General features: G+C 37.5%; 1 protein-coding gene across 2 annotated transcripts in view; it reads right to left on the reverse strand.

The window, feature by feature from the left end:
- The window catches only part of PRKDC (protein kinase, DNA-activated, catalytic subunit), a 183383-nt gene that overhangs the window by 69260 nt on the left and 100117 nt on the right, over positions 1-14006 (reverse strand). For both annotated transcript variants that reach the window (XM_069099902.1, XM_069099901.1), the window contains exons 51-55: positions 10532-10663; positions 9359-9470; positions 2338-2462; positions 2096-2245; positions 930-1103 (exon numbers count right to left, since the gene is read on the reverse strand). In XM_069099902.1, coding sequence (XP_068956003.1) covers positions 930-1103; positions 2096-2245; positions 2338-2462; positions 9359-9470; positions 10532-10663 — 693 coding nt within the window. The remainder of the gene's footprint in view (positions 1-929; positions 1104-2095; positions 2246-2337; positions 2463-9358; positions 9471-10531; positions 10664-14006) is intronic.

A 14006-nucleotide genomic window follows, 5' to 3' on the forward strand; every position in this document is an offset into this window, starting at 1 on the left:
CCATATATGTTCTATTTTAAATTAAATTAAGAGGAATTTTCTTTGATCTGTTGAGTAAGTTACATTATGAAAGATTTATGGGAAGATATGGGCAACAATTACACAAAAAGAGAAGGCATGAAAAGACTGCAATTTGCATTAGGTGAGGGAGTAATCCTATAGATGAAATTATGGTTCCATAGAAGTATCAAAGTATATTTACTCCCAGAATTAACAAAGACCAATTTCTATGAAGCAAGGAAGCCATTCTTTTAATGAAGCATATGCAATGAATAAAAGGAGTAACCAGGACAGTTCTGTCAAGAAATATGACACATCACCCTATCCTTCACGAGCATATTTTACCACCACCACTGCCACCTGATAATGACAGGGGTAGTTGTGGTAGAAATAATGCAACAAGAAAGGGAAGAATAGGAACAGATAAAGAAAATAAGAATATATGAAAAGGCTTTCTGGGGTCACTATAATAAAGGGTAAGATATGTTTTGACCATTGTAAGAAATGGTGGTAGCATGCTACCTCAACCCCTGCACATATATCTATATGTACAGATATAGAGAGATCTAGATATATGGCTTTCTCCCACAAAAGAAGAAAACTAGATATACAATACCTCCCTCTTCTGGATAAATCTTGGAATAGCATCACAAGAATAAAATTTTAGGGGAATATAGACCTTCATAATAATTCACCTTTGCAAAAAAGAGAGTCTATACATACTGTTTACAATGGATACAGTCATTACGCCAAGATTAGGAGCAATTCCATTGCCTTAAAAAAAAAATCTAATTTTATGTAATAGTCTTACAACATGTCATAAAGTATCAGCACCCCTAAAGATATTCTGTAGGATGCCAAATGTGTCATCATCCTTGAAATACAGGGTATTATTAAGATTGGAATGGAGCTTTGCTAAAAATCCATACCTGTAATTATCATGAATCCACATCAGGATGTTATACATTTTTTCCCGACACACTGGAGAAGGATGAGAGATGAACTCCACAACACAATTTAGAAATTCTCGTAGTTCTACTGGTTTCAGTTTTGCTAGCATTGTATAAATTATATCCAAACATACTTTTTGTCTTTCATCATCTCTAGAGTGAAAAGATAGCAAAACCAGTAGTTACATAATCTTCCTTTACTTTCTTCATCACAAAGTATGTACTAAGCACTCTCGTGTATATGATTGTGGCTTATATAACTGAAAATGAATTGCAAGAACACTGCACAACTATGACTTCATAGAACTTCAGAGAAAAGCATGTCTCCCTTCTCTCAGAAGACAGATGATGGCCTATAAGTGCAGAATAATGCATTCGTTGTCAGACTCGGCCAACGTATAGATTTGTTTCATTTAACTAAACTTCTTTTATTAGTTTTAATAAGGGCTGGTTCTATTGCCCTGGCAGTGGGGGAGAGATCACTGGTAGTGACAGATGGTCAAAGAAAAGTACAGCAAAAAAATAAGTATTTTTAAAAAATGAATTGCAACATCAAACTAAACACCTAGAAGGATGCTATAAAAAGAAAATCGTTTCAAATACCAATGCTTTACATATAACATGTACTCCATATTTATCAAATTTGTTCTAATTTTGAAAATAGAGATATTATAAACTAACTAGGCAAACATCAAAATGTATCTGCCCCACAAAATTACTCTTAGTTCACTGTGCAACCCCCACATGCCTTTCTGTTCATTCATTATAAATCTATTAGTAGCCACAGACATAGGCTTGCTGCAAGTAAGCTTCATCTGTTCCACACTCTCAAAGAGGACTCCTCAGTCGCTGTCTTTGGATCAACATATGCAGAAGTGTAGACTCTTCAGAGCTGGAGCGGACCTTGGTGATCACCTACTCTGAGCTCCTTATTTTGCAGATAAAGAAAATGAGAGCCAAGAGGTAAAATGACTTGTCCATGTAACTATATAAATGAGTTAGTGGTAGAGGTAAGACTAAAACCAACCAATTGGAATTAACTCCCAAATCAGAGCTCTTTTCTACTTTATTCATACTTCAGTTTCTATTCCATGAACTCAACGACTGATGAGCCAAGGCATAAGGATGGTGATTTCCTTACTCACCGATGTTTCATGATCTGGATGAAATCCTTACTCTTCAGTTGTAAGTAGAGATCAGGTATTTCTTCTGCACGACAAAGTACCACCTCCAAACATAAGGTTTTCATCACTCCGTGAAATTTTGGCAGCAAGAAGAACACAGCATTCATGAACCTTGAAATGGATGTAATTAATAAACAGGATGAAGAATAAAAACCCATTCCAAACACCCAAAACAAGATGTTTATCATAACTCCATATCCTACCTGTCAGCAAGAGGAGGGAAGGTCTTCACTGCTTTATTTAAACACACAATAAATTTGTCCTCCTTAGTATTCTGATGGTGCTTCAATTGTTTGACAACTAATTCAAAAACTGAGTCCTCCAACACCTGGAAGATTAAGTAAACTTTAAAACAAAGAAAAACACTGAAAACTTAAGGACACGTTCTATCAACTACTAGTGACAAATTATGCTTTTGCAATTTTAGTGAACGTAAGTAAAAATTCATGAATTCACCTAGAAATAAAAATAATTGACATTAGTAGCATGTGTAAGCTTGGTAAACTGCCTACTTCACAACAAACCTGTGCACTAGGTATTTCTCATTTTACAGTTAATGAAGTAAAACAAATCAAGATATTAGAGGCAGCGAGGCGGCACAGGATTATGTACTATACCCTGGGTTAAGGTGCTATAGATCACAAGGAACTTATAATTCAGCAGGGGATAAGACATGTACACAAATGATTATAATGACAGCTAGAATGTGTGATAGGCACAGGAGAGATTAGAAAGGAATGAGATCCTGAGAGGGTAGAAAATGACTTCCAAGTGTTCCCTAATTTTGAACCTTTTCTCACAAGCATAAAAATAACAAAATGCCTAAATAATATCCTTACTGATTTTTATTTTCTGAAAAGAAACACACCTAAGATCCAAGTGGGAAATTAATCAGCAAGATACTGATTCAACTAGGAAAAGCTGAGAGAGGGAAAAAACAACAAATCTGCTAGTAGGAGATACTAGTGAGTAGTCAATAAAATAGGGATACTACTGAATGCAATACTTTAATTCTAAGCTCCAACTTTCAAGAGTTTGCTAAAAAGTACTTTAAGCAATTACTAAACTATGTAAAAACTTTTTTAACATGAATTTTTAATTTATTTGACTTAAATTGGATAGACTGTGGTGGCAAGAATTCCTATTATATGTCAAAATAATTACCCATTTACTTAAACTCTAAAAAACTTAAAAATACCAAGAGTTCTTATTTCCCCCATATACCCTTCGGTGACAGTTCAAGAAATACATAACCCACAGTACAAAAGAGAGGAAGAGAGCTGCTAGATTGCCTGGGTTTCTTCCCTACTTCCAAATACGTGTTCACTGGAGGGGGTCCTCACATTCTCCACCAACACAGGCCTTATTCTCCTGCATGCCTTGGCTGCAGTAGCTCAGCCACTTCAATTCTGCCTTGCTCATTTAATCAAATAACTGATCAAGCAGTGGCAAAACTTCTGGTGACAGGGCTACTGACACTAAGAAAGGCTTATTCTTAGACGAGAGAACACGGTATATTTCCTAGTTAAAGAATTGCCTGCCACAATTTGTACTTTGACTAGCCAGGATGACCTCCAAGAGGCATCAGAGCAGAACTCCTACTGCTGTAGGTTTTAGTATTGAAGGAGATTATCTTTACAGCATTCATATTGATGAAGTCAGGTTGTGTTACAGCTGGCACATCTTTAAAGAATTTCAAAGATTCAGGCCAACTCCCAATCAGTTTGAGACATTTATTATGGTTTTGAGGTTTCGCACTCTGGTGAGTGGCTAAGTTCCTTAGAGGAATAATCACTATCAGTCAGGCAAGAGAGACAATTTTAGATCATATATGATGCTGATTAGACAATCAAAATTTACACAGAATAAAGGAATATGATTAATGTTAAAAAGACAAGAGGGGTTTGTTAGGGGATTAGGGAAGAGGGGAAGGTTCCCATCCTCAGTGGAATTGCATATGCAGTAACCCACAATGCATACAGAAAAATCCACTGGGGGGGGGGAAGGATGTCTGTATGATAATGATATTATAATCAGCCTTTCTATGTCATAAGTTTATTCTAGGTCAGTTCTTTACTATTATTGCCCAGGTGCTATCTTATGGTGGCTCCTGCTCTACATCTGCTGGTGATGCTGCTTTCTGACTGGTAGTGACTGTGGTCCTGTCTGGTCAAGATGGATGATGTGGTTGTGGTTGAGTGCATGGACACACCTCTTTCTGTGGGAAACATGCAAACTGGATCTGGGGGCAGAGGCTAGCTAGAGGATTGGGTCTGGGGGCAGTGGTTATATTAAGTCTGGGGGCAGGGGCTAGCCAGGGGCAGTGGGTCTCCTGGTCAGCAAGGCCTATGATTGAGTCTGGGGGTCTGTGATGTGCTTAAAGCCAGATTGTCTGGTCAAGTGAGGGCATGCCTGCTGCTCAGTGAAACCCAACAAGAAATCAGAATATGGGGGCTGAGGGGCAGCTTTATGAAGTTTCCATCACATATTACCTTTCCTACTCCTTGTAATAATATAAAGGACAGTATAATGGATGGTCAGCTAGATTAGATTTGATCTTAAACAGACAAATAAAAAATAAACTATAATTGATCCTCAGCATTTACAAAATCACAGAGCAGCAAAGGATAGTAGAAAAGGGGTATGAATATTTTTTGTATCTGGCAGTCTGGTCAAAAGTACGATCTCCTCAGAATAGTATTTTTGAATACATAGTTTTACAAAAGGAAACCAATTATACTGAAATACTGTTGTTAAAACAAAAAAGTTTGCAAACTCCAGGTTAATAATCCCTACCATAGGAACCCCTATCTTAATAGTTATCTAGCCCAATTTGTTACCTGATCAAGAATTCCTTCTTCAACAACTTCAATAAGTGATCATCTAGCCATAGTGAAGGAGACTATGCTAACTTCCTAAGGCAGAATTCCTCTTTGGGAAAATTCCCATTTTGAGGAAGTCTTCTTCCTTACCATCAAACCTAAAATCTACCTCTCAATAACTTGGTCCTAGTCACTCAGTAACTGTATTACTCAGTTACTTAGTAATACTGTGCCTAGTTCTGCCCTTGATGACTAAGTGAAATAGTTCTAATAATGCCCCTTCTAAATGATACTTCTTCAAATGTTTCAATGACAATAACTAATATTGACATAGAACTTTAACGTTTGTGGGGCACTTTCTCTTTAGGCCATCTCCACTTGTCTTAATCTATATCTAGCCACTGGACCTAGATGGTTGGTTGGTTATTGTCCTTCACTCTCAAAAAGGACCAAAATGACTTATCTGTGCTGGAGTCGAGTCTCACTGTGTCCAACTGTGGGTGATCAGGCCAATACGAACTCAGAATGCTCTACCATAGGTCGGGCACAAATAGTTCATATGAACATTGTGATGGGTTCTCTAAATTGACACAAATTGTGTTTCTTTTGAGCTACTTCAATTCTGCATTGCTCAAAGAGCACATCACATTCTCTGATGAGGGCATGCCATGCTGGGTGGTCCTGTGCCAGTGTCTCCCATATCATATAATCAATTCCAAAGTTCTTAAGAGAGACCTTGAGAGTGTCCCTGTATCACTTCTTCTGACGACCATGTGAAAGCTTGCCCTGTGTGAGCTCTCCATAAAACAGTCTTTTTAGCAAGTGTATGTTTTGCATTTGAATAATGTGGCCAGCCCACTGGAGTTGTGCTCTCTGAAACAGAGCTTGAATGCTTGGCAGTTTAGTCTGAGAAAGGACCTCAGCGTCTGGTACCTTATCCTGCCAGGTGATCTTCAGACTCTTCCTAAGGCAATTCCAATGGAAGTGATTAAGTTCCCTGGTATGGAACTGGTATGCAGGTTTCACAGGCATACAACAACGAGGTCAGCACAAAGGCTCTGTAGACCTTCAGTTTGGTAGTCAGTCTGATACCTCTTCTTTCCCATACTTCCTTCAGAGCCTCCCAAACACAGATGAAGTTCTGGCAATGTGTGCATCAACCTTATTATCAATGTGTACATCCCTGGAAAGTACACTACCAAAGAAGTGAAGTTATCCACAACACTGAAAACTTCTCCATTTGCTGTAACCAATGGTTCCATGTAGGGTCAGTGTGATACGGTGCGTGGTTGATGGAGCACCTGTGTTTTCTTGGTTAGCTGTCAGGCCAAAATTAACACAAGCAGTAGAGAATCAATCCATATTTTGTTGCATCTCAGCTTCAGAGGCTGCACTAAGTGCACAATAATCTGCAAACAGAAAAATCATGCACCAACACTCACTCTACTTTGGTCTTGGCTTATAGCCTTTTCTTTTCTTTTTTTTGCCTTTTGGAGGGCAATTGGGGTTAAGTAACTTGCCCAAGGTTACGCGGCTAGTATTTCTGTGTGGGTGTTAAGTGTCTAAGGCCGGAACCGAACTCGGGTCCTCCCGACTCTTTTTTACTCACCGCACCACCTAGCCACCCCTGCTTGTAGCCTTTTCAAGTTGAAGAATTTACCATCAGCGCAGTGGATGACCTTGAGGGTGTGCTCATCCTCATTGAAAGCATTTGACAACATGACTGAAAACTCATAGCACTGGAGGAGAAAGTGAAGCTAGTGACTTTGCACAGCCCTTCTTCACTTAAATCTACTTAAAAGATGTTCTGTGAATAACAGTTCTCTTTAAGCTAAAGAACTTCAAAACTCATCTAACTGGCCATCTCTAGATTGTACAGACCAGACCCAGCCAAATTTTTCACTCATGCAGATGCTAGTGTGGCTCCCATCAACATAACTCTCAGGTTGACTCTTTAAGCCAGACAAAAAAGCCTAAATACAGATGCTGTAAAGCCCCTTCTGCTTTTCCTTCTCAATTTAGAGGTGACAGCAAACAGCAAGAGGAATTTCTTAAAAGCTTCCCTTCTCTTCAGTTCCAGAGAGCACCAGCTGGTGACAGAAGCTCTTGGCCAGTGAAGTCAGTTTTCTCTCCCCCCAGTCAGGAATACTCAGCTGAAGCCTCCTGGCAGCTGATTACTTCCCATTGCTAAAGCATGGATAAGAGCCTCTTCTCTACTCCAGTGTTGCATCCTTAGTTCTTCTCTGGTTGATATGTCAGTCTTCCGTCAAGTTCTTAACTATCTATTTGTAGGGCTTAAACGAGGATCCTCCTGACTCTTCTTAGTGGCTCACCTTTCACCCCAGACTTCCCCCATGAAATCTGCAGTCCTTTAAAAATGATATCTCAGCCTCTAAATATTTATAGGTGTGTGTATAAAATTTCTTTTTTTGTTTGTCTTACCCATTTTAGCCATAATCCAAGCTGGCCCACTGTTTTCTTATATTCATATTTCTTCAATTCTCAATAAGAAAAAGATCTTCCTTTGCCCCCTTATAAAATCAAATTGTTCCACACAAGTAAGACATAATTTTACATTATTCACAAAAGTATTTAGACCTTTATAGTTATACCACACTTCACTTTCAGTCCAAAATTGCTCAAGTGCCTCTTTGAAAATGGATTCTGAATAAACATATATTAGCAGTTTTTATTAAATTGGAGCTCTTTTCCCACCTATTTTAGCTATAAAATTATTGATCTAGAGCAATGGCAATATCTCATTCCTTCTTTCTGGAACTCATCCTCATCTTTTTTGCAAGCAAGTCACCAAATGTCAATATGTATATTGACGTTACTTGGAAAGACTTAACAAGTTCTTCATAAAATTTCCTTACCAGTTAATTTACAGCAACAAATGTTGGTGCATAAACTACATTTATTTTCATGACAGTCTTTTTCTAAATAATTATTTTTAGTGCTGCAATATGTGAAGACTAAATATTCCATGAAATAATGTTTTTTGTTAGCTTTGGGCATATGATGAAACTCACTTTGTCAATCTCTTTCTTTGGACAATCAAATCTTAAAAGAAAATTTAAGTATTTTACTGTTACAAAATTTAAGGTGTAAAGAATATGATTTCAGATTTTGTTATAACATTTTCTATATATGTTAGAAAATAAGCATATTATGCACATTTAAACCTGAAATTTTAGCATGATAAGACACTAAGAATCCTTTGCTCTCTACAATTGCCTGATCTTATATAAAGATTGGTCATCTCTTCATTAAAGCACAAATTCAACTAAACCCTCTCAAAACACATTTCATTTTTTAAAAAGGAACTTGTTAATAAAATTTCTGACTGGTAAAATATGAGGGGAGAGATTTTTGGAAAGAGGGAACTTTACATATTACATGCCAACTTGAGCCATCCATCTTCCTTCCTTTCCCTAGCACTAGAATTTGACCTGTCACTACTTAATGACAGTCCTTTCGTCTGTTAAAAGCTGAGCACAGCTTTCTCCAAAATCAGCACCTTCTCAGTGACCTAATTCAAAATGCCAGTGAACACCAACTAAGCCTACTTAGTTCTCAACAAAGATCATCTGGTACAGTTCAATCTGTAGCAAACCATTTTAAAATGCCTTTTGGTGTTCATTAGTTATTTAGCCATAGAATATTTCCCTAAACTTTTGAGGGTAAAATGATATCCTTTTTACTTAAGCCTTATCTAAATACACATAATAGCTTGCCACAAGCTCTTTGGCTTGGCATTCGAGGCCATTTAAAAAATACATCTCTAGCCTGCCTAACTTCTCCCTTCATATGCCCTATATTCTATCTAAACTCTACCACTGCTCATTCCTTAAATATGTTCCATTTGTTTTGCTCCTGTGCCTTTTTTCTGTCTCCTAAATCTAAAATATTCTACCTTCAGATTTCTGCCAGTTGAAAAGCTCCCTTTCTTTCAAATGCCATGGTCTTTATGGAGTTTTCCTTCTCTAATACATGCAGGTAAAAGGGATTGCTCCTTTCTTTTTTTTTAATTAAAAAAAAATTTTTTTTGGAGAGGGGAAGGCAGGGCAATTGGGGTTAAGTGACTTGCCCAAGGACACTTGGCTAGTAAATGTTAAGTGTCTGAGGCCGGATTTGAACTCAGGTCCTCCTGACTCCAGGGCCAGTGCTCTTTTCACTGTGCCACCTAGCCACGCTCCCTCCTTTCTTTAAGCACTCATGGCACTGGTCTTTTCCTTTGAATTTTCACATTCTATACTAATACATCAGAAGTTCCTTGAAAAAAAAAAGGGGACTATTTCTTAGGGCCTACAAAAAGATTTTCTATATAGCAGGCATTCGATATTTTGAGAGAATTATAAATTATCATAAGAAAAAGTAATTTACAGAAAAGCTTACTTACATTTTCTTTCTTAGCAATATATTGAAGAATTAATCCCAACACTTCTGCTGCAGCTGCATACACTTCTTTATACTTTACAAAAGACATATTGTTGACCAAAGCTTGAAAGTATCTACAAATTACAAATAGAGGAAGCAAATTTGTAGAAAATCATTCAATAACTTTGCTATGATCCAAACTACACATATAAAATGAAGTATAACTGGTAGGAAGCAATGGAGTCTGGTTTACGTCTTTATTTTTCTCCACGTCACAGGCTTGAACTGCTATCTTACTTTTTTTTTGGAGGGGGGAAGGCAAGAAAATTGGGGTTAAGTGACTTGCCCAAGGTCACACAGCTAGTAAAGTGTCCAGTGTCTGAGACAGGATTTGAATTCAGGTCTTCCTGATTTCAGGACCAGTGCTCTATTCACTGCACCACCCAGCTACCCCTTTTGTACTTTTACTCCATTCTGTACGTTCTTATCTTTATATATTTTTTCTGACTCAGTACTGATTTGGAACTCGCTAATAGATCATATGTGTGACTGAATATCATCGATGACTAATCATATAAACCTGGCTCTATAACCTCTCATAATTATTAGCATAAGCTATAAAAATCAAAGTGTAAAGGACACTATTTCATATTCTGTCATAACATTTTCTATATGTATTATGAAGTGAGTATATTGTGTACATTTAAAACTGAAATTTTAGCATGTCAGGACAGTGAAGCAATAAGAATTTTTATTGTAATCAAACTCAATGACATGGAGTATGTTATTTTTGATCTTTGATCCTCAGTTTTTCTCATCTATAAAATGAGAACTAAATCTAGGATCTGATGAAAATATATGTGTTCTATTCTACAAAGAAAAGAGACAGAAGAGGCAATAACAACAAATTTTATTTGGAATCAAGAATTTCCCATTTCTCTCAGGTATAAATCTATTATGAACCAACTATTTTCTACAAAATAAAATTCCCTGAAATATTTCTTATATTCTTACAATATGATCCCTCACACTAAATGTCCTTCTTAAATCATTAAAAAGCATATTTTTTTATTGAGCTAGATTCCAGTTTGTGGCCTTGAAATTTTAAATGAAGAGCTTTATTCCATTTTGCTTAACCTGGCTTAACTATATTTTAATAGATAAAAATATTAATGCAAAAAGATGTGATTCTCACCTTGTACTTTCAATTCCACTTTTTGAATCATAGGGAGGTAAGTTATTTGCCATTATGATTCCTAATAACTGAATTCCTACTGAATTGTCTTTTGAGTTGGGGTCTCTATTGGAAAACTTTTCAAATATTATCCTGAAACACAAGAACAAAAAAAAGAAAACTACAAATAAACGGTCCATTAAGTTGTAAATAAACAATGATAAAAATACCTTTGAAAACATAAACCAAAAAATTCACAAGCCTATGAAAACTTTCCCTATGAAACTCTAGGATTCTATTGTTTTTCTTTCACATCCTTCTAGTACATATTGTTTTTGTTTTGTTGTTCAGTTGTGTCTGACTCTTTATGACCCCGTGGACCATATTGTCCATGGGATTTTCTTAGCAAGGACAATGGAACTGCAACCCATCAGAGCTGTTTGCCATTTCCTTCTCCAGTGGATTGAGGCAAACAGAGATTAAGTGCCATGGGCAGGGTCACATCACTAGTAAACGTCTGAGGCCACATCTGAACTCAGATCTTCCTGACTCCAGGTCCAGTGCTCCATCAACTAAGCTATCTATTGCCTCTATCCTCCATTCAGTCTGGCTGACTTTTCACTTATTTGCATTCAGTTTAATCTACTGTTCTGGTATTGATACATTTGAATATGTCCTCTCTTCCCTTTTCTCTACCTCTACCCTCAAACTAAACAAATAAATTGCAATAATATAATAATACATAAATAATAATAAAAATAAAGCCTTTTATTTTCATTATTAAAATTAAGGTGTTTTTAGAACTGTTCCACTATTAAAATCACATACTTTTAAAATTATTCTAAGAGTATCAAATAGTAAAATATACTGAGTGGAATAAAAATGGATGGAATATAAAAGTAATGAATCTTATTCTAATTTTCTCAATTGATTAACTTAATAATATTAATAAAGTCCAAATCATAGCTAAAATAATGTACTATCAACAAAATCAAACTAAATCCATGGGTATCTAAATCTCTGAACACACAAAAAGACATAATATTTACCTAATCTCGTGGAGTTTATATAAGGAAAACCAAATAATATGGAATAAAAGCAATCTGGGAGCCAAGCCCAGCTCCACGACAAGGTTTATGCCCCAGGGCAGGCCTGACCAGCCGCCGGCCAGAGGGACTCCATATCAGCAGCAGCTGTGGCAGTTTCCAGATTTATCAACACATAGATGCAGAGGACAAAGTGAGAGGTCAGTGCAGTCTGGACTTTGGGACCCAGTAAGTGGGAGTGCATGCCTTTTGCCCCCAGGGAGAGAAGCTGCTGAGCCAGCCAGTGCCACATGGCAGCTTCAGCTCCTGGCCTGCAGAGTGTAGGGGGACCAAGCATCAGTCTGAGGGGTAATCACTCTTGCTTTAACCTGCTTGGATCTGGATTGCAGTCTAGGGTGGAGGTCCTGGGGTGTGTGTCCAGCTTGCCAGAGTGTGTGGAGACCTTAGAGAGGGCACCCATATAATACCTCTGGCAGCTGAGAAAACCCCAGCATTTGGGATGAAAGCTCCCCTGTCTGGTGGCAGAGTCCTACTGTGGCAAAAAGTCCAGGGGTCAAGTGACTGAGGGATGACATGACCAGGCAAAGGAAACAAAGCAGACAGAAGATTCCAACATTAGACTCCTATTTTGGGGACACAAGGAGCAAAGCATGGAACAGGAGGAAGACAATGACGTCAGAACTCCTGCACCAAAAACTTCAAAGGAATATACGAGCTGGTTACAGGCTATAGAGGACCTAAAGGAGCAGACAAGGGAAGCGGAGGAAAAATTGGGAAGAGAAATGAGAACGATGCAAGAAAATTAAGAAATGAGAGTCAACAGCCTGACTGAGGAAAATAACACCTTAAAAAACAGACTAACTCAAATGGCAAGAGGCTCAAAAAGGCAATGAGGAGAAGAATGCCTTAAAATTTTTAAGTCGAATTTGCCAGATGGAAAAAGAATCTCAAAAGCTCACTGAGGAAAATTGTTGCTTCAGAATTAGATTGGAGCAAATGGAAGCTAATGACTTTATGAGAAATCAAGATGCTGTTAAACAGATCCAAACAAATGAAATAATAGAAGGCGATGTGAAATATCTCATGGGAAAAACCACTGACCTGGAAAATAGATCCAAGAGAGATAATTTAAAAATTACTGGACTACCTGAAAGCCATGATCAAAGTAAGAACCTAGGAATCATCCTCCAGGAAGTTCTCAAAGAAAACTGCCCTGATGTTTTAGAACCAGAGGGCAAAATAGAGCTTGAAAGAATCTACCGATCACCTCCTGAAAAAGATCCCAAAAAGAAAACTCCTAGGAATATTATTGCCAGGTTCCGGAATTCCCAGATCAAGGAGAGAACATTACAAGCAGCCAGGAAGAAACAATTTGAATATTGTGGAAACACAATCAGGATAACCCAGGATCTGGCAGCTTCTACACTGAGGGATAGAAGGGCTTGGAATATGATATTCTGGAGGTCAAAGGAGCTGGGATTAAAACTAAGAGTCACCTACCCAGAAAAACTGAGTATCATATTTCAGGGGAAAATATGGTCATTCGGTGGAATAGAGAACTTGCAAGCGTTCTTATTGAAAAAACCAGAGTTGAATAGAATATTTGACATTCAGATACAAGAAGCAAGCGAAGTATGAGAAGGTAAACAGGGAAAAGAAATCATAAGGAACTTATCAAAGTTGAACTATTAACATTGCTACATGGAAAAACAATCATTGTAACTTATGAAACTTTTCTCAGTAGTTGAAGGGAATAGAAAAAAATATATATATGTCTATATATGAGGGTATATGGGCATATGAATACATATGTGAATGTGTGTATATATGTTTACAGGTATATATAGATAGAGGGCACAGGACCAATTTAACAGGAAGGGATGGTAATTAAAAGGGGAAATTAAGAGGTGAGAGAGGAATATAATGAGAGGAGATGGGGAGAGACAGAATGGGGTAAACTACATATAGAAGAGGCAAGGGAAACTGGTTACAATGGAGAATAGGAAGGCAAAAGGGAATGCGTCAACCTTATCCCCATTGAATTTGGCTTGAGGAGGGAATGAAATACACACTAAATAGGGTATCTCACCTCCAGGAGAGTAGGGGGGAAGAGGATGAGGGGGGGGATGATGAAAGGGAGGGCAAGGGGGGGAGAGGGAGGGAAGTTGGAAGCACCCACTTTTGAAAAGGGACGGGATCAAAGTACAGACTAGAACAAGTGGGTGGTGGGATAGGTGGGAGGAAAATATAGTCAGTCTTTTAAAATATATCTACTATGTTATTGTTTTGCAGTATCCACACATGTACAACCTATACTGAACTGCTTATCTTCCCTGTAAGGAAGGGTGACAAGGGAGGAAGGGAATGAATATGGAATTCAAAGTTTTAAAATAAAATATTGAAATATATACATATATAATTATTATTATTAATACTATTTTACATGTAAT

The sequence above is a fragment of the Petaurus breviceps genome, unplaced genomic scaffold, assembly GCF_028583685.1.
Source record: "Petaurus breviceps papuanus isolate PSGF00001 unplaced genomic scaffold, PetGlider_PUasm1.0 38, whole genome shotgun sequence".
In the NCBI taxonomy this organism is placed as follows: domain Eukaryota; kingdom Metazoa; phylum Chordata; class Mammalia; order Diprotodontia; family Petauridae; genus Petaurus; species Petaurus breviceps.